Source organism: Citrus sinensis, chromosome 3, assembly GCF_022201045.2.
Source record: "Citrus sinensis cultivar Valencia sweet orange chromosome 3, DVS_A1.0, whole genome shotgun sequence".
Taxonomy (NCBI): Eukaryota; Viridiplantae; Streptophyta; class Magnoliopsida; order Sapindales; family Rutaceae; genus Citrus; species Citrus sinensis.
Genome location: NC_068558.1, coordinates 19,791,580 through 19,818,774, shown reverse-complemented (window position 1 = coordinate 19,818,774; position 27,195 = coordinate 19,791,580). Strand labels below are relative to the sequence as shown.

The following is a 27,195-nucleotide window of genomic DNA, read 5'->3' as shown; positions in this document are numbered from 1 at the left end:
TTGCTTCATCTATTCACATATTAAGCATCATTGTGTAATCTTATATATTGTGAGAGGCAAAATAGTTTGTAATCTTTTACGTTGAGTGATTGTAAGTGTTGGGATACACTTGGGTTAAGAGATTGGGGATAATCTCTTGTTGTAAAGGTCCATTGACACCTTGGAAGTCAAGTGTAAGCATTTGAAGCCTTGGAGGCTTGCTTAGTGGAATCCTCAAGCCTGGAAAGCTTGGAGGCGTGGACGTAGGCGAGGTTGGCCGAACCACGTAAAAATCTCGGTGTTTGAATCCCTCTTCCCTTATCTTTTTATATTGTGATCATCTTAATTGTCATTGCTTTGAATTTGATTTATAATTGCATTAAGATTTTCTTTAATAAATTGAATAATTTTTTAGAATCCCAATTCATCCCCCCTCTTGGGTTGCATACTTGTATTTCACGTTATGTCCCTACCATAATCATAGCATCCTTCTTATTAATTCATTAAGAGAAAACTAGGAGTAGACGATGAAAAAAGACTATCATAGAGGGAGATGGATGACAATTTCATGCCACACTAATGATTGGATACACACGTTAATCTTATTCTTGAATTACAAATAAAAATACAGATCTACAGACCTGACGAAGCCCAAGTCACAAACTCAGCTTGTTAGGCGTATTCCTAGAACATTCAGGAATGTAACACAGTGGCAGCTCCGCAGCAGCTCAACAGATTGTAGCTGAAGCTCGGCAAGCACAAATAGTTAGTTATCATTAACGTCTTTGAGTGTAAGGCAGCATGGCGTTTGTTTTAAATTGCACAGTTGTCACTCTATTATTGGTTAGATGTTAGATTTGTATTAGCTGAGTTAATTTTATCAGTGTAATATAAATACCATACATTATAATCATTTTCAGCACGTTACAAAATACAAAATTTTCCTTCTTGCGTTCAATGTTTTCTTTGTTTTTTTCTATTTGAAGACACATCATTACAAGCTTTAACATGGTATCAGAGCCATACAACATGGTAAGTTCAATATTACAACTTCATCCTGTTTATCCTTTAGCTTTATGCAACCTATCAAGCTGGATCGAATGAACTATCTTGTGTTCAAGACACAAGTTCTTGCATCAATCATCAGGAATGATCTTGAAGGTTTCATTAATGATGATAAGCCTTGTCCTACTCAATTTCTATCAGAATTGATTGGAGAATCAAGCAAATCTGAGGTCATAACTAGAAGGCCAACTGAAAATCCAGAGTATATTGTGTGGAAGAAGACTGATAAGTTGCTTCAGATCTGAATGTGTTAGGAAATTGGTGGGTGAAGCAGACACGCAGCTAAAGTAAAATTGTAAGAAAATAAAGAACAAGCACAAAAGAATGGACACCAGAAATTACGTGGTTCGGCTTTTAGCCTACGTCCACGGGCGAAAACAGAAGGAAATATTTTACTAGTGAAATAAGGATTACAAGTATTGTAATATTTTGGCTCACAACCCAAAACCCCAATACACCCAATCTCTCACTCACTAGACTCTCTGCTCTGCAAGAATTATTTCTCACAACTCTCGACTCTCTCTAAATTACTCTCTGAATAATGGAATTGGATGCTCAATGAAATGGGAAGCTCTCCCTTTTATAGCCAAAAAATGGCTATTAAATTAATAATAATTTTTCCTTGTGAAAACCGTGTTCTTCATTTTCTTCTTTAAACTGCTTCTTTTTCCATTTCCTTTTCAAGCATTTCGCCCAGCCCATTTTTTCTTCTTCAAACCTTCTAGATGCTGCAGCTTCTTCAAACCTTCTAGATGCTGCAGCCAATAATTTTGACATTCTCCCACTTGGAGATTAGATTGAAAAACAATCAATCTCCACACCATCCTATCTGCTTCGCCATAATCATGTTGCCTACGTTTCTGCTAGGCCACAGGAGGATCTACTCCAGACAAACTTATCAGTATTTATCGGCTTGGTCAAAACATCTGCTAGGTTCTCCTTCGTATGGATTTTCTGTAAATCCACACTTCCATCTTCCACTACTTCTCGAACGAAGTGATACTGAACTCCTATGTGCTTTGTCCTGGAATGAAAAGCTGGATTCCTTGCAATGTGCAAGGCACTCTGACTGTCACAAAACACAGGAATTTTCTGTTGTTTGTGCCCGAGCTCCTCCAATAATCTTTGTATCCAGATAGCTTCCTTGCAAGCTTGTGTAGCTGCCATGTATTCTGCTTCTGTTGTAGATAAAGCCACAACGGTCTGCAGTTTCGAAACCCAGCTTACAGCTGCTCCCGCAAGTGTAAACACATAACCAGTAGTGGATTTCCTTTTATCAAGGTCTCCTGCAAAATCTGAATCCACATAGCCTCTGACAGTAAACTCTGATCCTTCATAACATAATGCAACATTTGAGGTTCCTCTGATGTATCTCAGAATCCTCTTCATAGCTATCCAATGCTCTCCACCAGGATTCGCCATGTATCGACTGACTGCTCCCACTGCTTGTGCAATGTCCGGTCTTGTGCATATCATAGCGAACATCAAACTTCCCACTGTTGATGCATACGGTACTCGAGACATCTCCTTCCTCTCCGCTTCATTGCTAGGACACATACTTGAGGATAATTTGAAATTAACAGGAAGTGGGGTAGAAATTGACTTACAATCTTGCATGTTGAAGCGCCGCAAGATTTTCTTCAAGTAATTTTTCTGAGAAAGCCAAATCTTCCTGTTATTTCTGTCTCGGTGAATTTGCATCCCTAGAATCTTGTTTTGCTGGTCCCAAGTCCTTCATTTCAAACTCCCTAGCCAACTGTGCCTTCAATTCTTGGATTCGATCTTTGTTGGGACCTGCTACCAACATGTCATCCACATACAACAGCAAAATGATGAAATCATTATCTTCAAACCTCTTGTAATATGCACAATGGTCTGAACTGAGTCTGTTGTATCCAAGGCTCATAATGAAGGAATCAAATCTCTTATACCAACACCTCGGCGCCTGTTTGAGACCGTATAGAGATTTGTTCAACCTGCAAACCAAGTTCTCCTTTCCTGTTTCTGTAAAACCTTCTGGTTGGAGCATATATATTTCTTCTTCAAGTTCTCCATGAAGAAATGCAGTTTTCACATCTAACTGCTCTAGATGTAAGTCAAATGTAGCACACATTGCCAAGACTACTCTGACTGTTGTGAGTCGAACCACCGGAGAAAATATCTCGTTGAAGTCAATACCTTCTTTCTGAGCATATCCTTTCACTACCAGTCTCGCACGATACCGCTCCACTTGGTCATTGCCATCACGTTTGATCTTGTAGACCCATTTGTTTCCAATGGCTTTTCTTCCACGTGGTAGTGGTACAAGTTCCCATGTCTTGTTCTTGTGTAGAGCTTCAATTTCTTCTTGCATTGCTGTCATCCACAAAGCAACATCTGAGCTGTTTAAAGCTTCATGAAAAGTTGAAGGCTCTCCATCCTCTGTTAGAAGACAGTATGCAACGTTGATCTCTGTGACATACTCCGAGTGCCACGTTGGCGGTCGTCTCTCACGAGTTGACCGACGAACTTCTGGAGCCTCGGACTCAACTGGTTCTTGTTCCTCGTGCTCTGATGCTACTTCAGAAGAATCTGAATCTTCTGGATTATTTTCGACATATACCGGCACAGTCTCTGACTTTTCTTTTACAGTGCCATCATCTTCATCTTTTCTTTGCAGTTGATCTTCTACAAAAATAACATCTCTGCTGATGACGATCTTGTGGGCAGTGGGGTCCCACAGACGATACCCCTTTACTCCATCAGCATACCCCAAGAAGATACATCTTCTAGATTTTGCATCCAGCTTTGTTCTTTCTTGGGCATTGTACATCACGTACACAGGACATCCAAATGCATGTAGGTAGGAATAATCAGCTGGCTTTCCAGTCCACATCTCCATCGCTGTCTTCAACCCAATAGCTGTAGATGGCGACCGATTTACTATATAACAGGCAGTTTTGGCTGCTTCTGCCCAGAATGAATTGGGTAGACCAGCAGTCCTCAACATAGCTCTTATTCTTTCTGTAAGAGTTCTGTTCATCCGTTCTGCCACTCCATTTTGTTGAGGAGTGTATGCCACCGTGAACTGTCTCTGAATACCTTCTTGCTTACAGAAAGCAAGAAACTCGCCGTCTGTATATTCTCCACCATTATCTGTCCTCAAGCACTTGATCTTTTTACCAGATTCAAGTTCCACCCGCGCTTTGTATTCTTTAAACACTGGAAATACATCTGACTTTTTCTTAATTGGATACACCCAACATCTTCTGGAATAATCATCAATGAAAGTCACCATGTACTTTGCACCTCCCATGGATATATCCGGTGATTCCCAGACATCAGAATGAATCAAGTCTAGAATATATTTACTTCTAGCAATAGATCTACTGAATTTTAATCTATGCTGCTTACTTGTAACACAATGCTCGCAAAATGGTAAACTTACCGATTTGAGCCCCGGAAGTAATTTTCGCTCAGAGAGAATCTTCAAACCTTGTTCCGACATGTGGCCAAGTTTGAGATGCCACATCATCGTTGACTCTTCTCCATTTGATGCGACACACGCATCAGCCTCCTGTAGTGTTTCTCCTTTAAGCATAAATAGATTAGCACTGATCTTTTCTGCCTTCATCAATACAAGCGCGCCTTTAACAATCTTCATAATTCCATTCTCCACATGAGTTTTGCACCCATGATTGTCTATTTGTCCCAAAGACAATAGATTTTTCTTTAGGCCGTTGACATGTCGTACCTCCCCAATTGTGCGAATTGTACCATCAAACATTTTTATTTTGATAGTACCAATACCAGCGATCTCCAAGGCATGATCGTTACCCATATATACAGATCCTCCTGAGATAGGTTCATATGTGTGGAACCATTCTCTCCTAGAGGTCATGTGCCAGGTAGCTCCTGAGTCTATAAGCCAGACATCAGAAAGTCGTTTTCTGCCTTCTGAAACAGTTGTTGCCTCACTGTAGAGAATTTCGCCATCATCCGAGGTACTTGCTACACACCCCTGAGCATTTGATGACTCAGGTTCTTTGCCCTCTCTTTTCTTCTGGTTACTCCAACACTCCTTTTTGACGTGCCCTTTCTTGCCACAGTTGTAGCATTTAACATTCTTCTTACTTCTGGATTTTGATCTACCATGATTTTGACTCCCACTGGGGCCACGTTCTGTTGATCTTCCTCTCGTCACCGATAGCGCCTCCGCTTGCTGCGAACTTGCTTGTCTGTTTTCCTTGTTTTTTCACCTGCTCTCCTCATTTAATACGGAGGCTGCAACATCGTCGAAAACTAGACCCTCCACTGGATTGTTGTTCGTCAGGTTGATGATGAGTTGATCATACGAATCTGGTAGACTTTGAAGTAGAAGCTCTGCACGTTCATTTTCCTCTATATTATGACCCAACGTTGTGAGTTGTGAAAATAGAGTCTTCAATGTGTTGATGTGGTCGGTCACCATTGTAGATTCCGCCATTCGAAGAGTATAGAGTTTCCTCTTCAAGAAGATTTTATTGTGTAGTGACTTGGCCTCGTACAATTTTGTGAGAGTATCCCATATTTCCTTCGCCGTATTTTTCTCTGCCACACTAGATAATACTCCATCCGCAAGTGCCAAGTGTAGATCAGAAATGGCGTTACCGTCTACCTCGTTCCACTTGTCATCAGTTATCTCCATGGGCCTTTCTCCAATTGCTACCAAGCAATTATTTTTCCTCAATACAGCTTTCATCTTCATTTTCCACAACGAAAAATTATTTCCGTTAAACTTCTCAATTTCATACTTTGCCGCCATTTTATTGATAAATACTGTACACAAGCTAGTGTACCACCTTGAATAGTTGTGAGTATGTGTGAGAATGCACACCAGGAAAGTTCCCAGGAAAGACTGGAGGGGTTACAATGGTCCCACTTAAAACCCAGACTCCTTAAGCTCTTATCGCCTTTGTGACAGAACTTTCCTAGACATGTACAGAATCACACAGTTGCTTTACTCACACCACTATTCCCTGCTTTGCACCGCAAAATTCTTGGATCGCTTCCACCGTTTCACGTGAATAGTACCGTATACATGAATAGTACCGTACACCGTATACGTGAATAGTGTCGTACTCCGTATACGTGAATAGTGCCGTACTCCGTATACGTGAATAGTATCGTATGCCGTATACGTGCATAGTGCCGTACACCGTATACGTGAATACGTGAACAATTCCTGACTCCAAAAATACAACCAATAGCTCTGATACCACTGTTAGGAAATTGGTGGGTGAAGCAGACACGCAGCTAAAGTAAAATTGTAAGAAAATAAAGAACAAGCACAAAAGAATGGACACCAGAAATTACGTGGTTCGGCTTTTAGCCTACGTCCACGGGCGAAAACAGAAGGAAATATTTTACTAGTGAAATAAGGATTACAAGTATTGTAATATTTTGGCTCACAACCCAAAACCCCAATACACCCAATCTCTCACTCACTAGACTCTCTGCTCTGCAAGAATTATTTCTCACAACTCTCGACTCTCTCTAAATTACTCTCTGAATAATGGAATTGGATGCTCAATGAAATGGGAAGCTCTCCCTTTTATAGCCAAAAAATGGCTATTAAATTAATAATAATTTTTCCTTGTGAAAACCGTGTTCTTCATTTTCTTCTTTAAACTGCTTCTTTTTCCATTTCCTTTTCAAGCATTTCGGCCAGCCCATTTTTTCTTCTTCAAACCTTCTAGATGCTGCAGCTTCTTCAAACCTTCTAGATGCTGCAGCCAATAATTTTGACAGAATGTTTTCATCAATGGTGGACAATGTGCTGATGATGGTGATAAGCTATTAGACTTCACAGGATCTTTGGAAAAGACTTGCAGAAATCTTCATGTCTCAATTCAAAGCTCATTACATGCCTCTGATGTTGCAGATTCAAACTATAAAAAAAGGATCACTCTGGATTGTGGTTACGTCAATAAGATGAAGAAGATTTTAGATAGCTTAGACATTAGAGGTAATGAATTTTCATCAAATAAATTTATTATGCACATTCTTGCTAAATTGGATGATTCCTATATGTCATTTGTTACAAATTATTAACTAGGCTTGGGAAGGAAAAAAAAAATTACTATTGAGGAATTGTTTTCTATGCTGCCAAGTCATGAAATTAGACTTGAAATGAGCAAAGAAAAAATTTGATAATGCATGACATTAGTGCAAATTATGCACAGAAAGCACAGAACTACAATAAGCATTAGTAGAAAAATGGCCTTTGCTGAAACTATTTTGGTGTCGGGAACATGTTTTATTGACATTAAATTTTAGTGTTAGGATACCTAAGCCAATGTCATACCGACACTAGAAAAAATCTGAGCTTCTACGTTACTATGGTATCAAAAAAATTTTGATTCTTGAACATCACACACATAATGATTATAAGAAATTGAATGAATTTTGGCTCTACGGCGTCAACCAAGTACTGATGCTATAGTATTACACTAATAACAATACTATGGTGTCAATGTTTATTGGAGATATATATATAATAAAATGAAAATTACAAAATTTGCAATTGGCATTTGATTTGAAATATTTATTGAATAATATAAAAGCTTGTTACGTTGTTTAGAACTACACCATTGAAACATAAAGCCAAATAATTATTTTAGACTTATAAGAAGCTTATAATTTACAGCAGAAGCTAAAAGCATCAATCGTCAGCATTACAAGTCTTTGAAGTTTGCAACTAACTGTCTAACTTTGACTGCACAACCTTTGCAAGCATTCCGTGACCAACAAATTCCATGAGGTACAAATAAGTATAAGCTTACGAGGCTGCATTAAGAAGAATTAAGTGAGCATCTTGTGTTTTGAAAAGTAAACTAAAAATGAAGAAAATTAAATACCTAAAGTCAATCTTGGGGCAATGTCTAAAACAATTTAAATTTGGCATTAAGAAAATAATAGAAAATTTAAAGTACCTTTAGTCAAAAGACTCAAGAATTTACAGAGTGATTTGAGTTCTGAGAATGGCCAATATCACCTACATAAATAATAAATTTTTAGCCGAAGAGTAATCATGCATTTGCACAAGTGTTTTCAAACAAACTTAAAATGTATCCAACAGCCGATCATCGTATGCACTATATCGTGCACTTCTTTGTAACTTCACCATCTGGAACAATGGAAAGAGCTGATTAAGTGTTCATGGATTGATTAAAGCAACGTGAATGGCATGATGATTAAATAATTAATTATGTAAGCCTCATCAGCAAGACAGACAGCTAAGTTCGCTTGAGCATCAGCTTAGAGTTCAGGTTCTTCCAAATGTGCGAAGAAAATGTTAGAAACTTGTGCAGAAAAAGGAAAAAGCAGCAGCAAGAACCTTTATAACTAATACATGTGAATCTATCAGAGGAATAAAGACATTATCTTGTACTAATCGATAAGAACCATTAGGCACAAAAACTATAGTCATCCTTAGAACATGAGCCATCTGGATGGAAAGAAATTTATTAGCATCTTAGTCTTGGCCTCTCCACATAGTTCAGCCATGCCGTGGTGTTTGGTCTTCCATAAACCAACAACTTGCATCAAGAAGCAACCTGTTTAAGAAAGGCTAGGAAAAAAAGAAAAGAACAACTAGATAACAGTCAGGATATGATGAAATGTTGCCATCAATGATCCAATCATAAAGTCCAATTTTTTTAAAAACTTTTTATGAAGGAAAAAAAACTGCATACAGACAAGTTTGGAGTCTCCTCGGACATGGATATTGAAAAATCCTTTTTCAAGAGCATATTTTAATCCCAAAATCAAGCCTCGATATTCAGCAACATTATGTGTTACTTTGCCCACACCCTCTCGCAATTTACAAATCTGTTCAAAAAAGCAAGTTAAATAAATAAATATGTTAAAGAAATGAACTGGTTCACAATAATAACCTGACTGCATACCAAACTTCCATCATCAGCACGCAGTACAGCAGCTACACCAACCGGTCCAGGATTTCCATTTGATGTTCATCAAATTCAATAACACAGGAACACTGCAAATAAATAACCAATGTAACTAGATACTGTATTGGACAGCCCTCCATCAAAGGAATCGTCATAACGCAAGCATCAACTTGGTACAAAAAATAAAAGACATTTTCAAAAATACTCCACATTTTAGCTAAATTTACTCTAGCAACTGTAGGATGGTAACACCCAGTTGAGTACAAAGAATGGGCCAGCAGCTAGAAAAGGACTTGCAATAAAGTCACTCTAGCAAATGTAATATATTTAACTTTATGTAAAAATGAAATAATACTTACACGACAAGATGTCAAGATGTTGCTTGGGCCTCAGCATCATGATCCAACCTAACATGCTTTCTCAAAGAATCAGCTAAAACGGACATTGAATCAAATTCATGTTGCATCATATTTAGAATAATATGAAAGAAAAATAAATAAATATGTCTAAGAAAAAGCTCACCAATATGTTCTCCAAAGCATGAAAAGGTTATTCACCAGTATTGGGTAAATGCAGGATGAAGGTGTGTTTTAGGATATAGTCTTACACTTTAGCATTTAACATAAAGTGGCTACTTTTGCAAGTAGAGAAAGATGGCCAAGCAATTACACTCATCTATCCAATAGTCTTTTCATAAGACTAGCCAATGGTATCTATATTTTATTCTGAGGCATAAGATGTAACTACAGATTGCAGGCATAAGAAAAACAGCAAACAGAGCAAGGATATTACTGTATGTTTTGCATTATAAACCATGAGCAATTCACGACAACATTTAGATAAAACTCAATCATTCAAAGAAAAAAAGGAGATACAGCTGAAATATTTACCAAGCCTCTACCTACATAAGCAATTGATTGTGCTATTCTTCAACAAGGATGTACTAGTTCAGAAAATACTAGTGTCTACCAGCTTACCCCAATCTCTGGTCCGATCGTATCCTGTGGTCTCTTTTTAGTTATTGGGTCCTAAAACAAAAAAGTTTCAGTCACCAATCTCAATATTCTTTGATGCTACAAGATTGACAGGAAGTTCTTAACTGAGAAAATGAAGTTGTTAGATGCAGAAACAAAGGGAATATTAGCCTAGTAACAAAAAATAAGAGATAACATGTTTATGACAGAAAACCAAAATAATGTTCATGAGAGGAGAAGATAAAATATCTAAAGTTTAAAAATATTTATTAGCAAATCAAAGAAAATACAGTAAAATCATGTGTTACCTCTTTAAAAAGTTCAAGTTACAATACAATAATGAGATAGAAATAAAATAAATTCAAGAAACCCCGTAAAGACAACAAATTTCCAATAATCATTCAATCTTAAAAGATATTCAAATATTACAAAAAGCTAAGTAGAGAGTTACTATTATGGAAAAGATGGATCATTCGGACAAATAATGTCTAACTACAGCAGTCACACAAAGAAATTAAGGTCTCTTTTTTAATAAAGTGGGAATTCTCAGAAGCCTCTCTTTAACAATCAAATTTTCAGAAGAAAAAAGGGGAAAAAACTTACAAGAAATGAAATCTAGTTGGAAAACACAAAAACTCTATTATTATAGGCACCATTTTACACACACTAACTACATCCCATATCCCATTTGCAGAAACGGAAAATATAAAATGAAAAGTGCAATCTGGGTTTAAGTACCAAAGCGTTAAAGGCTTCCACATGATTCACACTGGTACAACTTTGCATGTGCCACGTCGTTCGCAACGTGCTGTCAAGAGGAACTCAAAATATCATGCATGAGGTCACGTTTGCATGCATGCATGGAGTCACGTTCGCATGCAAGCATGCAATGCCCACGTAGCTAAGTTCTTGTTCCATTATGGCCAAGCAATCGGGAGTGATAATAACCACGTGCAGGAACGTGTCACGGTTTATGTTGTTTTTTTCTTTCCTTTATGGTAGTATATAGACCATTAATTTCGGTTATAGTTGCTGAAGTTGGGTAGTGGAATGATTTGTATTTATGCTCTTTGAAATCAATTAAAGAAATATGTTGAATATTTCCAATTGAATTTTCAGTGTGGTTTGTTCTCACCCTAAGAGAATATTTTTGCTATCCTTTGCTATCGTTAACGAACCTTTGACTAGGACCCATCAGTGGTATCAGAGCTTCGTTACAATGACATCCAACAAAGAAAGAATCGAGGCTTTAGAGGCTAGACTTGGTGAAGTTCAAGATGGAATGCTACGACTTGAATTTGGTATCAATGATAGGATGCAGCATTTGGACGAAGATATCAAAAAACTATCTGAGGTTTTGCTTTCAACAAAAGAGTAAGCTCAAGGGGCCCCTTACAACAACAATAATGGACGAGAAGGATCCTCTCATTTATACCATGAGGACAATGACAGTCTCAAACAAGTTTTCTCTTCCAAAATGGCAAAATTGGAATTCCCATGATACTCTGGAGAAGATCCGACTGAATGGTTCAACCGAGTAGCTCAATTCTTTGAATTTCAAGGCACAACAGATAACCAAAAGGTACCTCTCGCTACTTTCCACCTTGAAGGAGAAGCTAACGAATAGTGGCAATGGTTGTGTCGAGCTTATCGGGAGGAAAGCTGCGTGGTGACATGGGAATTATTTAAAGAGGAGTTGTGGGCTTGTTTTGGACCCACAGACTGTGAAGATTTTGATGAAGCTCTATCAAAGATTAGACAAATCGAATCCCTTCGTGATTACCAAAAAGAGTTCAAGAGGCTGGGTAATTGGGTTGATAGTTGGTTGCAGAAGGCACTCGTAGGATCATTCATGGGTGGTTTACAGTCAGAAATTTCAGAAGCTATTCGTATGTTTAAGCCTAAGACTTCGAAGGAGGCAATTAGCTTGGCTCGAATGAAAGATGAACAACTACAGCAGGAAAATAGGTTCTTATGGCCATCGCCATCCCCTCGTACCCCACCGGCTCTACCAACACCAACAGCTTTGCCCATGAAGAGACTGGCGTGGGAGGAGATGCAAAGAAGACACGCGCAAGGACTTTGTTTTAATTGCAATGACAAATTTACTACAGGACATAAGTGCCAAGTCCCACGATTACTATTGCTGGAGGGCCATATAGAAACCAATGAAGAAGTTACGGTTGAAAATTTGATAAAGAACCAACAGGAGGAGTGGAATGCACCAGAAATTTCTTTACATGCGCTCACTAGTTGGTCTACCCCACGTACCATCCGGATTAAGGCTCAGATTGGCCATCACCAATTAAAAGTGCTCATTGACAGTGGTTCCACACACAATTTCCTCAGTGAGAAAATGGCAGAGATACTACAGCTACCAATTACTCCAACGAAACCGTTTGTTGTAAGAGTTGCTAATGGCAATAATCTCAAGTGCCAAGGAAGGTTCGAGCATGTGCGGGCTTCTCTTTACATTAACCATTTACTCTCTACCCCTTACAGGGCTTGATCTCGTGCTCGGAATAGAGTGGCTTGAAAAACTTGAGCCTGTGATATGTAATTGGCAAAAGATGACCATGGACTTTCAATGGAAAAACAAAGGACGTATGCTGCAAGGGTCAGATTGTCAAGCCATCCAATCTGCATCATTAAAGACAATTTCAAATGAAGTCAGACAAGGAAGTTCAACATTTGGTATCTATTTATAATCTATAAATGGGGTGGCCATGCACATCATGCAATCGGATATGCAGAGGGTACTGGAAGCTTATGAAGATATTTTTAAAGAAACCACAACACTATTTTCATTTCGTGAAGTGGATTATTGTATTCCCCTCAAGGATGGAATTGAGCCCATCAATGTAAGGCCCTACAGGTATGCCCATTTTCAAAAGAATGAGATTGAAAAACAAGTTCAAGATATGCTTAAATTGGGGCTTATTAAACCTAGCAATGGTACTTTCTCTTCACCTGTTTTACTAGTTAAAAACAAAATAGATGGCACTCGGCAATTTTGTATTGATTATAGGGCACTAAATGATGTGACTATTAAAGATTGATTTCCTATTCCCACTATTGATGATATGCTTGATGAGCTCTTTTGGGATACTTACTTTACTAAATTATATTTAAGGGTAGGATACCATCAAGGGTGAACCCAAGTGACATTCACAAAATGGCATTTCGTACACATAATGGACATTATGAATATACGTTAATGCCTTTTAGCCTTTGTAATGCCCCTTCCACTTTTCAGGCTATTATGAATTACATTTTTTGCCCATACCTTCGAAAATTCATATTAGTATTCTTTGATGACATATTGGTTTATAGTCCCAATTGGAGCATACATGTTGAACATGTTATATATGAAGACTTTTGAAATATTACGAGAGCACAAGTTGTTTATTAAAGGTATCAAGTGTGTTTTTGGGCAATAAGAACCGAAGTATCTTAGCCATGTAGTGACTAGCCGAGGGGTCAAGGTGGATTAAGAAAAAATTGTTGTAATGATTTAATTGGCCACAACCTAATGATTTTTCAAAATTACACGGGTTCTTGGGTCTTACAAGCTACTATTGAAAGTTCGTACGAGATTATGGGCTCATTACACATTCTCTCATTAACTTGCTAAAAAGGGGACAGTTCAGCTAGAACAATGAAACCAAAGATGCCTTTCTCAAGCTCAAGCATGCCATGACCACCACTTCCATTTTGGCAATGCCAAATGTCAACGAGCCATTTATAATAGAAACTAACGCCTCTGGAGATGGAATTAGTGTAGTACTCACCCAACAAGGTCACCCAATTGCCTTTATGAGTCAGGCCCTAAGAATTACTAAACGCTCTTGGTCTATTTATGCTAAAGAAATGTTAGCAAATTTTCAAGCAGTGCGTACTTGGTGGCCATATTTACTTCGTAGGAAGTTTTTCATTTAGACAGACCAACGTAGTCTCAAGTATTTAATGGAGCAACGGATTGGGACCACAAAGCAACAAAAGTGGGTGGCCAAGCTCTTGGGGTGTGACTATGAGATCGTGTACTGCCCAGGACGTGAAATTTAGCAGCTGATGCATTGTCTAGGGATCCAGGAAGTCCTGTTCTTAATGCTTTGTTTGTGCCGTAGGTTGGATTGTGGGAAGACATTAAGTCAGCAGCTAAAGCTCATCCATATATGGATCATATATATCAATTAGCTCTCATCAATCCAGAAAAGCTTTACTCTTGGCGGAATGGATTAATCTTTTACAAGACTCAAGTGGTGGTGCCACCAAACAGGCCATTGATTCAATAACTGCTTAAGGAATTCCATGATACAAGAATAGAGGGTCATTCAGGGTTTTACGGACATTCAAGAGGCTAGCACAACAGTTCTATTGGCCTTTCATACATCGCACTGTCAAGGAGTATGTTCAATCTTTTGAAGTTTCTAAAGAAACAAAGCTGACAATCTATCTCCAGTAGGACTTCTCCAGCCATTGCCTATTCGTTGTCAGGTGTGGGGTGATATTACAATAGATTTCAATGACGGGTTACCATCCTCTCATGGGCGAAACACCATTTTTTGTAGTCGTTGATCATCTCAATAAATATACCAATTTTATGCCTTTATCTCATCCATATACAACAAAGGTCGTGGCGGAAAAATTTGTTGAGGGTGTCATGATGCTTCACGGGATGCCGCGATCTATTGTCAGTGATAGGGACCCCATATTTGTCAACACATTATGGTAAGAATTCTTCAAATTGTCAGATACTCAACTTAAGATGATCTCTGCTTACCATCCTCAAATCGATAGCCAGTCTGAAGTTGTCAACCGTTGTGTGGAACAGTATCTACGATGCTTCACAAGTCAGCAACTGCGCGAATAGAGTACTTTTCTGCCTTGGGCTGAGTTGTGGTACAATATTGCCTATCACTCTTCAATAGGCATAACCCCATTCCAAGTCCTATATGGGAGACTTCCCCCCAGTATTCCTTTTATATTCAATAAGGTCTACACATGTTGCTAAAGTTGATCATAGTCTGGCCACTAAAGATGTATTATTGAAGAACCTCAAAGCAAACTTGGAAGTAGCTTGCAATAAAATGAAGCAAATGGCAGATTGAGGTCACAGAGATGTTACATTTCAAGAAGGCGAGATGGTTTTCCTCAAATTGTAACCTTATTGTCAACAATCAGCTTTCCTATAAGTTTATCAAAAACTTGCGAGCAAATATTTTGGGCCATATCCAATTGAAGAATGTGTAGGGGCAGTCGCATATAAATTTAAGCTTCCCAATGGTGTACGACTGCACCTAATTTTTCATGTTTCACAGTTACGAAAGAAGCTTTGAGAAGATTCTTTGACCAATTCAAAACTTCTGCCATTTTCTGATGAGGGCGGAATTGTGGTTGAACCTGAGGCCATATTAGACATACATTGATGAAACATTGGGCTAGGTTTCGAGAAGAAAGGCTAGTCAAGTGGCGTATGCTGGATGCCGCAGATACTACATGGAAAAGTACGGCCGAGCTGTCGAAGCGATTTCCTGACTTGGACCTTGAGGACAAGAGTCCACTTGAAGGGGGGAATAATGATACAACTTTGCATGTGCCACGTCGTTCGCAAAGTATTGTCAAGAGGAACTCAAAATATCATGCATGAGGTCACGTTTGCATGCATGCATGGAGTCACGTTCGCATGCAAGCATGCAATGCCCACGTAGCTAAGTTCTTGTTCCATTATGGCCAAGCAATCGGGAGTGATAATAACCACGTGCAGGAACGTGTCACGGTTTATGTTGTTTTTTTCTTTCCTTTATGGTAGTATATAGACCATTAATTTCGGTTATAGTTGCTGAAGTTGGGTAGTGGAATGATTTGTATTTATGCTCTTTGAAATCAATTAAAGAAATATGTTGAATATTTCCAATTGAATTTTCAGTGTGGTTTGTTCTCACCCTAAGAGAATATTTTTGCTATCCTTTGCTATCGTTAACGAACCTTTGACTGGGACCTATCACACGCTCATTTGCTTCAACCACCCAAACTAAACAAGTAAAAGAACATTGGACAAGTAACCAAATGTTTGAAAGAAAGACAAGATGAAGAGGGAAGAATTGTTTTGCCAAAACATTTCAAGAACTGTTTAATTTAACTACCCTAACTTAAAGTAAGAAAAATTAAAAATATATATTTGAGTATCAGTCAAGATTTATGACACTATAATATCAATAAGCTCTGACACTAGTTTGTTAAAAGCGCTTAAAACAGTTTAGGTAAATATCGTTACTTTTTAAATGGTACAACGGTTTAGCATAAGTGAAACTCTTTTTTTATTAACAAAGCCTAATATTGGTAATAATATGCCTAATAATGAGGATCTGGTAGCTTTTTGTGGAGATAAGAATGATGTTTCTCATATTTGTTTCAAACTTGGTCATAGAGTCTTATCACTCTAGAAACAAATTTAATTATGAATTTAGTCCTAGACAAGAAAGGGGTAAACCGAGTGATTTCATATCTAGAGGTGGTTAATTCTTTGGTGGAAATTATGGAAGAGGTTCTAAGAGAGGATACATTGGTTTTCTTAGGACTGGAGTTTTTCCATTCAACTTGGTGGTATAGTAGTTGCAAATACACTCACCACTAAACATACACCATTAAACATATCTACCTTATAAATATCTTACATGTACCTAATATCACTAAGAATTTACCTAGTGCTTCCAAATTATTGGTTGATAATAATGCAATTATTAAATTGCAATCATTTGTTTGTTTTGTTAAGGACAAGAGTATACAGATCATATTGCTCAAAGGGATTGCTAGAGATAGACAACTATTCTCACCTTAAAACATACTTTGAGTTGTAATTTCACAAGAAATCCAACTATTTAGAATATTTGGTTGTTCTTGTTATCTTAACCTAAGGCCATATAATCATCATAAGCTTGATTATAGAAATACTAGGTGTATATTTTTGGGGCATAGTTCATTACACAAAGGATATCAGTGTTTATACTCCTATGGGATGATCTATATTAGTAACAATGTCATCTTTGATGAATCTTCTTCTCCTTATCAGTCTGAAGTTGACTTCTCTTTAGTGTCAAACACTTGTCATTAGTCTTCGTCTAGTCCAACTTCAATTCCAATTCTTCATTTCATCAGACTATAGTACAATTTGATCTTTCTTTCTCTCAATCTCCACAAACTGCAGATATGATCCACTGATAATTTTGCTGATATGTTCACTAAAGATTTGCATACATCAGTATTTGAGAAATTAGCCCACAATATTGGGATGCATTGTCTCAATAAATTATCGAATTGATACATGAGGAGCACCTCATTAGGGGGAGCATATTTTTAAAGAGAAGAACTTTTGCAGCTATATAAAACAAATGTGCATTGTACTCTTTTACTTCGATAAGATTTTATTCCATCAAGTTTCACTGGTAAGGTTTTAACGAGACAGTATTGAAGCACGTCTAGCTCCACTTATTAACATGAGAATTGTATGTAACTAATGTTGTGAATTTAAGGGGGAGTGTCATAAACTATGGCGATTTCACTACTTTTCTAAAGTCCCATATCAAATTCTTGTTAGGTTAGTGGCTTACAGTCTTAAGTATATAGATATTAAAATCTAACATATGAAATCCCACTTAACCCATTAACTAGGGGTGTTCGCGGATCGAATTTTTCAGATTGGATAGCAATCCATATCCGATCCACAATTTTACGGATTATAAATTTTTAATCCAATTCAATCCACGGATGGGTGAAATTTAATTAAAATCCAATCCATACATTTGCAGATCGGATGCGGATTTGACCTAATTCATATCCAATCCACCATTTTACGGATTAGTTTTCAGATTAAAAATTTTTAATCATGTCCTATCAATGAACTAACTAAATAAAAGAATTAATATATAAATAATTTTACTACTGATCAAATTCAAAATTAAATAATATTTAAATAAATTAATTGTTGAAATAAAACTAGAAAATACATTCAAAGTTTCAAAATATAAGATAATAAAAAAGAAAAAAAATCTCATTTGTTTAGATCAGTACATGAAAATTAACGGTTTAGGAAGCTATATTTTTTTATTTAATTATTTTTATTTTATATTATTATCGGATAAGATATAATATGGTGTTAATGTAATTATATTTTAACTTATTTATTTATTAGTAAGTATAATGTCATATTTACAAGTTTAATTTTTTTATTAAACAAATATTTTTTTTTACAGATTTGTGGATTTTTACAAATTTACAGAAGTAAATTTATATCCAATCCATTGACTATGGATTTTCAAAATTTCAATCCAATCCACCAATCAAAGGATTAGATTTTTACGGATCGAATTTCTACGGATCAAATGAATTGAGCGGATTGGATTAAATTCTGAACACCCCTACCAGTAACTACTATATGTGTGTTTGTCTGTGTGTATGGGTTCCTCTTGCAATAAGGTATCAATTAACAAAAACTTAACAATAATAAACTATTAATAACAATGTATTTGAAATACTTTATTTTTAATTTAAAATTTTTTTCTTTATCTATTTTATTTACAACATAGTTTATCACAATATAAGCATGATTTACCTACAAAAACTTATAAATAGAGGCCATTACTCTTTATTACATAACAACTTTCACACCATTACAAAAACCTTAAGAGATTTCTTGTATTTACCTTCAAACAACAACCATTCACACACAAGTAGCTCTAAGTAGGCTCTATTATCACCCTACTATAATCACAACATCTTTTTTATTAATTATTATAAGAAAATTGACAATAGATGACCGAAAAAGACAATCATAAAGGGGGATAGATGAAAGAAAATATATCTGTTAATATTGTTATATATGCGCCTGTTACTCAATTATGACAAATCCCTCAAGAAGTTATGATATTACAAGTCACAAGTCTGTCACACCACAATTTAGTAAAAAATTCACTTTTTATTGAATTTTCAAAATATTTTTTGATTTTTTGTGGGAAAATTGTATTATTTCAATTAATATTATTGGTATTTTGAATTCTAGTATTGTTATTATTATTTTGCAAATTCTGTAACATTGTTTTAAAAAATAAAATCTGTACAACTTAGATAAATAATAATTAAAAATCCAATAAATATTTTGTGCTCAAACTACAATATCTATTTAATCATACAAACTACAACATCAACTATTCAAATATTCAAACCGCAGCCACAACTCCAACCACGAGCAACTTTTTCCTCCAATTCTTCATTATTTTCTTTGAAATTAGCCTCCTCTAAGTAATTCAATTCCTTCACTTCATCAACCTCATCCATTTGTTTCAAATTTTCCGTTACTACAGCAAAGTAACATATTCAAAATATTATTAATTAATTATCCCAAAATTATTAAATGTATAGGGGGCTATAAACCTAGGCAGGTTTGCAACCTAGTCAAGTTCGCATAAATTGCATAACATTTGTAGAAAAGGGTTTGGGCATTCCAATTAATAATAAATTCAATCATAAAATTCCATATCATAATCTCTTGGAACCAACTCCAACCCACATGGGTAAAATTTACAAACAAATTCAAGTTTTGAAAATAATCTACTGCCAAAAAAATCGAAAAAACAGTACCTTACCTTATGGCAAGGGCCACGTAGTATTAAAATCTTTCTCAAATGATGAAACTCATTTTTTAGGGACTAACCAAATCTTCCGCCAAGAAAAGTTCGTAGCCACTACAATTTGAGGATAGATCTTTATTCAAACTTCTGCTTTTGCTTTTTTGTATTTATTTAAGCTAACTCGTGTAGTCTAGAAGAAAGATAAGAGTGAAGAGGGTCTATAGTTGGGAAGCAAAGGGAAACGAAAATAAAAATGCAAAAGTTAAAACTTTAAATTAAAAAAATAAGAATTAATCTAAATAGCATCATTGTTGGAATCCTCACGATTTGACTTAGGGTAAATGTCTGCTCTCTCTTTTTATTGTTGTTGTTGTTATCATCATCATCATTATTATTATTATTATTGTTGTTATTGTTGTTTTAATAATTATTATTATTTTCATTATTATTGTTATAATTGTTAATAATAATATTTTTTTAATAATAATAATCTCAATTATTATAATAAATAATAATAAAAGTGACAACAATTAACTAAAGGTGTTTTAGTAACTTAAAATCATCCATTTTAATTCCTAGACAATAAAAACACATTCGAAATATAGTTAATTTTAATTTCAATTTCTACAACTCAACTAAACAACTTATTTTCATTTTAATTCTCAACTAAACAATTTATTTTCATTTTAATTCCACCCTATTTTGATTTTGTCCACCCCAATTATCAATTGATAAACACACCACATAAATCCAAATTGTTAAATTGTTTAAACTGTAACTTTCTCCTTGCACGACATGAGCCCTTCACCACGAGTCTGAGTAATAATGAGTTTGCATACAGTCTGAGATTTTTAGTCACTATCCTAACCTTTCAAATAAATAATTAAATAAATTTGTACTGCATTTGACATTCGACTAATATGATGTTTCTCATCAGAATTGACTAAAGGTGACCACAAAAAAGAAAAAAAATGAAAAAAAAATGTCTGCACCAAGATAATATGGATGGAAAGATCAACTACTAACCATTAAAACAACTAGCGAGGAGGATTCTCATCCCCACTGCAAAAGAAATTGTATCTGCAACAGAAATTGCATTAAGTGCACAAAAATAGAGTAGTAATTCAGTCATCTCACCGACTACAATAACTAAATTCATCGACAGAAAAATACTGCATGGAAGCAAATCTACTCAAGTAGTAAGCTCCATGATAGCACTAACAATGTCTCCATTATGTGTCTTCAGAGCTTTGACAGCCTTGCTTCTTGAGACACCGGCCTGTGTCATGACCAAATCAATGTCCCGAGGCTCAACTGCCGTCTCATCAACTTCCTCCTCTTCCTCATCTTGTTGTGCACCAGCAGCAGCAGAAGAGGCATCTGGTTTCGCCATCACCGATCCCATGTCAGGCATCCTGAACTGCTGGGCAGCCTGTGTCTGCAGCTGGGAGCTCAAATCCTCTATTTTGGCTTCCCCAAATATGACGTACGTTTCAGAATTTGGGCTCTTGAAAACATCAGGCTTTGAGATGAAAAATAGTATCTGCAAACTCAGAAAAAAGAGAGAAAAAAAGGAAAAAAGAAAAAATTGATAACCATCCATCAACTAAGCAAAATAACTTCTTAACAAATATAATAACATAAAAAGCCTTACATTTTTGGTTCTCTTGATGGTTACCCTGCTAACTCCTGTTACAGGTTTCATGCCCAACTTCAGCATTGCCTTGCGGCTCTTTTTCTCACTTCTGCTCTGCTTTGAACTCCCTCCTGCAACTCAGTAACCAATCAAGACTACTTAAATCACTGTAGAAACTACATCCATTGCATTTCAACCTTCAAACAAAAATGACAACATAATTCCATATAAATGGCAATAGCTAAACCCGACACTTAAAGACATCGAACCCACATATTATGTAGATTAAAAGCAGTCAAATACCTATACAAGTTGCAATAGCTAATAATAAGATTGTAGAAAAATAAAGTACTATATAATATGGTTAAGCAATGCACATCCAGGAAACAACGGGAAAAATCAGCGTACAACATGATTGAAAAAACTTGGAATTGTGAAAAGGGTAAAAGCATGGTGAGTCATAATGAAATACACTACATTAAAAAGGAAAAGACCTCTATCCAAAGCCTTTTGGGTCGCACAGTCATGCAGAAGGCCTTGGAATCATCTAGAGTCTAGAAAATGTGCCCTTTGATTTATCCAATCAGCAATTTTAATTGATGGAAATTGTATGTTGCTTGCCAGGGAACCAACAAACAAAAGTAACATCAAAACATCCAGCTAGTTTTCTACTAAATTGGGGAACAAAAAAGTACCAAGTTACCTACATCAAGGTAATTTAATGAGCAAAAACAAGTTTTCAATTCAGTATTCAGAATTCACAAGAAGGGTTCATGCCATCATTAAAAATAAGAAAAAGAAGGTTTAACATGGAATAACTCTTTACCCCAGCTGCCAATCCCTAACTCTATTAAAAATGTTAATTGTAATCCCACACCAACCCTACCTCAACATATTCATAAACACCATTCATGTCAGTGGCTAAAACCATAAAAGAACTTTCTAATTCTTCAAATTCTCTTTCAATAACCAAGTTATTGTCCACAACAAACAAATTCCAATGCAGGTAAAGTTTGCAAAGGAGACGGAAAAAGGAACAGGACCAATTCATTGAATATCTTTCTTTTTTACTTCCAACCAAAAGCAAACGAATTTAGATTTGTTAATGTATTCAATGGTCTCCATTGGATAAAAATTTTAGTTCCTGCGACACTGAGTAACAATATATATGCTTATTATTGATCCTATTGGTTTAATGTAAAATCAAGCAATGAGAAACGCCCTGCAATTCAGTAAGCAACCCAAACTATATCGGTTTACACATAATAACACAACCTAATTTCCAAAATCATCCTCTAAGACCAAAATCGAACTCTTCCAAACGAATAACATATAGTATAACAGAAGATGAAATTCATTCAGAAAAAGAAATGCAATAAAACCAAGTAAAGCAAATATAAGCTCTCACAGGAGTGCAAAAACATTCAAAATAAAAATAGGAAACCCAGAATATAAAAAAATAAAATAAAATAGAACAAACAACCTTGAGCTCCATCGTCTTTGTTGTCATCGTCGTCCTCGTCATCATCGTCATTGTCGTGGTCATCATCTTCTTCCTCATCGTCCTTAACATCTTCAACTACAGGCTCATCCTCATCCTGCAACATTTAAACATTTAGATTTAAAGAAATATAAACAAGCTAAAAACCCAAAAAAGGAAAAAAGAAAAAAGGAAGACCTGAGGCTTAATTTTTTCAGGTTCCTCGACTGGTGTCTCAACGATGGGAGCTGGTGGCGACATTTTGATAAAATTGATAAGCTTTCTCTAGTTTAGCCTCGATAGATAGGGATAACTTTGTTCTGTTAGGTTTGGTTGCCGCTGCTTCTTTATTTGCTTGCCATTTTTAGATTTGGACGAGAGGTTTCTGCGTTGGATTATCAAGACTAAAGAGGGGTTCCCACGTTATGGGCCACCTCCAAGCTCATTTTGGTAAGCCCACTTCTATCTTCTTTCTTTAATGTTACATATTTATTTTGTATATAGAGTCATAGTCATTGTTCACGTTCCAGACAATTAAATTAAAATTATTCCAAACCAAACTAAAGATAAAAAATAATACGTTATGATGTGTGTTTTTCTTTTCTATATTTTTCGGATGTCTACAATCCTAGACTTTATTAAAGTTTGAAAAATTATTAAATCATAAGACTTAATAACTTTTCTACACTTTAATAAATTTAAAACCATGGATTGGAATGTGAATACATATACACACATTATGATATATCTATATATATATAGAGAGAGAAAAAGAAATGTTCCAGTCAGGATTTTTAAAGTGCAAAAAACCTTTAAAACCGCATGGTTTTAAAACAATAAGCTTTTAAAGCCGTGTAGTTTTAAAGTTTTCCCTAACTTTCCCGCACTTTAAAATCCCTGACCAGAAAACTATTATATATATATATATAGCACTGATTCAATCTAAAATAATGAATTTTTTAAAGTCCGTGAAAACTAATAAGCCATATCATTTAATAGTTTTTTCAAACTTAATAAAGTTTAAAATCCTAAACCAGTCAGGACTATACATACATATAGGGGACAAATTTAGAGAAATACTTATAAAATTAATGAATTACAAAGATAAGTTTTCACAAAATGTTTTTGAAAGGACTTTGACGATAAATTCACCCTCTAATGGTCCATTTCACAAATCCTTTTAAAATCAAAAGATAAAATGGTCACTAGATTTTGAAACCGAATCCATGCATTTGCTGGTTTTCAGTTTCACTTACACAAAACAGACTGAAGATGTCAAGATTTTCACTTACATTGATGATTGAACACAATGATGATGGAGCTACAAACACGTTGACTGGAAAGATCGTAAACACTAATAGCACACAATAACTCAACCATTTCTACTTCAAAAGGCTTACAGTTACTGCTACCTACCACAATTTTGCCAGCAGGAGTCTACAATAGTACTGCTGATTCAAATACTTGCCCTTCTATAAAAAGAGCATAAGAAAGCCATGTAAAGCCATATATGCTAAGGGCGTTCCCTGCCTACTGTTGTGGTGCCTAACTTAACAATTAGCTGTAGATCAGGTAACTAATTAGTCAGCAATCGGGCTCACTTATCAGCGAGCAGCAACATTGCTAACCCTATCAGTGACTATTATTTTGATCGTAGTCACATTGTAAATAAACATCCTAAAGAAAAATCCTCCACAAAAGCTTAATTAAAGCAAAGTTCTCAATTCTCTGTTTGCTGAAACAGAGATGTATGCATCAGCAACAAAGCATCATAATACAAATTGTACACGCACTCTCCTTCTCCTCCTCCTTCCCATCAAATATAGGAGGAAACAACTTCCAAGTACGACCTTATATGAAAAATAAAAAATGAAAACAAGGAATTATAAAAAAGCCTCCATATCATAACATAAATACATAGATTGGATGTATTTCACTTACATTAAGTTCAACTAAGACCGTGGAGATTGTTTAACAGATTGTTAAAGAAGAAGACTGATTGTTCAAACCAAAATAATAAGTGACAAAAGAAAAAGGTACTTCTATTGTATCAATAAACGCAACATAAGCTTCCTTTTGGGAAATTCAAAAAACTGATATTAATCATCTACAAGAAAAGTAATATACATGTAAAGAGAAATAAAATTCATATTTAAAAGTACAAAAGGACTGACAGTAATCATGAACTTTCTTTGAACATGGGAACACCTTCCGGTCTTAGAACAATATAAAGCAAAAGCGTAGAAATGCTTTCAAGAATCAAGAGCTACATAGAATTACTAAATTCATAGCATTGAACCTTCTCCTATATCAATATGCACAACAATACCTATGTACACATCAAAGTATCAGATATAATTTCTTTCTAACAGTAACTAAGAATACTTAGATTCATTTGCATACTAGATAACCATTTCTACTGCTTAACAATCAAATTCTAATAATGAATTTGACTGTAAAGAAGCAAAAAAAGGCACTTTTCCCATTTATGCACCATCAACTGCAATTGAGATACAATAAAAAGTTTCCAGGACCAAAAGTAATGGTATCAAGCAATTGTTCATTTATTAATGGTCTGTTTTGTCATTGATCTCTTCCTCTTCCAATCACCAATATGCTCAGCATGGCAATGCGCCGGTTCAGGTTCAGTCCAGAAAATGCATGGTGCAGCCGAATCACAAACATAGCAGTAACACTGCATATAAATAAATAAATAAAAAATTGCAGAACTAAATTCTGTGTTTATGTAGAAAGAATCTTATACAATTAATAAATTTAATGAAGAACAAAACTTTCTTACCAGTTCACAGTAGCTCTCATGAGATGTTGCGTCAAATGGGAATTTCACACAGAGATGCCTTGAATGTGGATAATCTCTGCAGGCCACCTATTAAATCAATCAAAATCCTTAATATTTCAAGGGAAATAAATAACGACAACAACAATAATAATAATGAGGCCTTAGTTCATTTACAGAAATAATCAGGAAATTAAGCCCAAGAAAGAAGAAAAAAGGAAAATAGAAAAAGCACAAACCTGGCCTTTTTCGGCAATGACAGAGATGTCATTGTTAGCATCATCGGCAGAATCAAGAGTCTTGGACACGGAGAGCTTGCTAATATCAACAGACTCAAATGGGTCAAAATCAAGAATAAAGCAATCCTCAGTTTCTTCAAAATGCTTCAAGTCTGTATTTCTTTTGAGGCAAAATACAGGTCTAACTGGAGTCCCATCTTCATCTTCCTCTTTAGAACCACTCATCTTCAAAGAAATTGGCGATATCTCTATCACCTCCAACTCACTTTCCCCCATTCTGGATCAAAACCCTAGACAGGCAGAGAAAGGTCTCAATTTCGAATGCGAAAAGACCGTTAGGATTTCTCAGATTTACACAGTACACACGGAATGAAAGGATGTATAAATAACATCGAGTGGGGTGGGTTAGTAATAAATAAATAAACCCCAATTTAATACCCTCATAGTTATAAAAACCTCCTTTCCATTTATAGGTGGGAGTATTTGAACCACTTAATTATTCATTAAATTCATTTCTCGAATAAACATATTTTTAAAATTTAAAATATATAATTTTACTTTACTAGCCCATATTAATATCTAAAATACCATTATTAAGTTAAATTATCACAATTTCTCTTATCATTTTCTTTCCACTGTCGTTTCTTTATTTCCTCGTTCTTTTCTTCTTTATTTTTGGACTTTGTCCCATCACTATTTTATCTCAAATTCTTAAACTTTTTATTTTTAATTTTTAGTAGATGTTTTCCTCTTGATATTTCATGCATTTGGAACAATACACATAAAAAATTTTAAATAAACAACTGGTAACAAAATTACTATTACATTTATAATAGATAAAAAAATTCAAGTAATTGCAACAGTTCTTGCATTTTTTTTTTCATTTTGTTACATAGAAGAAAGCTTACTAAATGGGAAGAGGATTCGTTGTCCTTTTCAAAGAAATTGGAAATGATGAAATTAGATGGTGAAAGTCAAGAGGAATTGTACCAGCAATAATCTTTTATCCAAATATATTAAAAATTCAATGAAACTTCATTCCACTAAGAAAAGTCAAAAGTGTAAATAAGAAAAAAAAAATTTAATATGTGGGTTAAAAAAATCATAGACAGCATGAAAACAGTACATCGAATAATAAAGAATATGGGAGAAAAGTTGTAAAATTTTTTATTTAATTTAATTATATAGTCTTGTCTATTATAGTAATTTTTTGTGTGGACATTTTAGTAATTAAAATTTTTATTAAATATTAAGTTTAATGAGTATTTTAGTAGGTTCAAATAGTCTCACCCTCGATTTAAACTCGGAAAATTATCCACCGACCATTTTTTTCTTTCATACATTTTTAAAAATAAACATATCTTATTTTTTAGCTCAATTTCTCCTAAAGTTACATTTTCTTATACTAGTTCACTTCCGTCTACACACAGTTAGGATAACTAACTAAAAATTAGATAAATAACTTTTT

The 27,195-nt window shown here is 35.3% G+C and overlaps 2 protein-coding genes across 2 annotated transcripts; both read right to left on the bottom strand.

The window, feature by feature from the left end:
- Positions 1-20,577: 20,577 nt before the first annotated feature.
- Positions 20,578-23,112, bottom strand: LOC102628734 (nascent polypeptide-associated complex subunit alpha-like protein 2). Its single transcript, XM_006478025.3, has 4 exons — positions 22,890-23,112; positions 22,695-22,809; positions 21,230-21,342; positions 20,578-21,118 (listed from the first exon to the last, which is right to left on the bottom strand). The coding sequence occupies exons 1-4, from the start codon at positions 22,950-22,952 to the stop codon at positions 20,768-20,770; spliced, it is 642 nt and encodes a 213-aa protein (XP_006478088.2). The 5' UTR covers positions 22,953-23,112; the 3' UTR covers positions 20,578-20,767.
- A 1,703-nt stretch (positions 23,113-24,815) lies between these two features.
- Positions 24,816-26,126, bottom strand: LOC102629006 (RPM1 interacting protein 13-like). Its single transcript, XM_006478026.4, has 3 exons — positions 25,728-26,126; positions 25,492-25,578; positions 24,816-25,386 (listed from the first exon to the last, which is right to left on the bottom strand). The coding sequence occupies exons 1-3, from the start codon at positions 26,001-26,003 to the stop codon at positions 25,252-25,254; spliced, it is 498 nt and encodes a 165-aa protein (XP_006478089.2). The 5' UTR covers positions 26,004-26,126; the 3' UTR covers positions 24,816-25,251.
- Between the last annotated feature and the right edge of the window lie 1,069 nt (positions 26,127-27,195).

Coding starts and splice junctions, on each gene's coding strand:
- LOC102629006 (XM_006478026.4), bottom strand. CDS start 26,003: ATGGGGGAAAGTGAGTTGGAGGTGATAGAGATATCGCCAATTTCTTTG. Junction 25,579..25,727: donor TCATTGCCGAAAAAGGCCAG/GTTTGTGCTTTT, acceptor TTGATTTAATAG/GTGGCCTGCAGAGATTATCC. Junction 25,387..25,491: donor ATGAGAGCTACTGTGAACTG/GTAAGAAAGTTT, acceptor ATTTATATGCAG/TGTTACTGCTATGTTTGTGA.
- LOC102628734 (XM_006478025.3), bottom strand. CDS start 22,952: ATGTCGCCACCAGCTCCCATCGTTGAGACACCAGTCGAGGAACCTGAA. Junction 21,343..22,694: donor CAAAGACGATGGAGCTCAAG/GTTGTTTGTTCT, acceptor ACTGAGTTGCAG/GAGGGAGTTCAAAGCAGAGC. Junction 21,119..21,229: donor CCATCAAGAGAACCAAAAAT/GTAAGGCTTTTT, acceptor CTGAGTTTGCAG/ATACTATTTTTCATCTCAAA.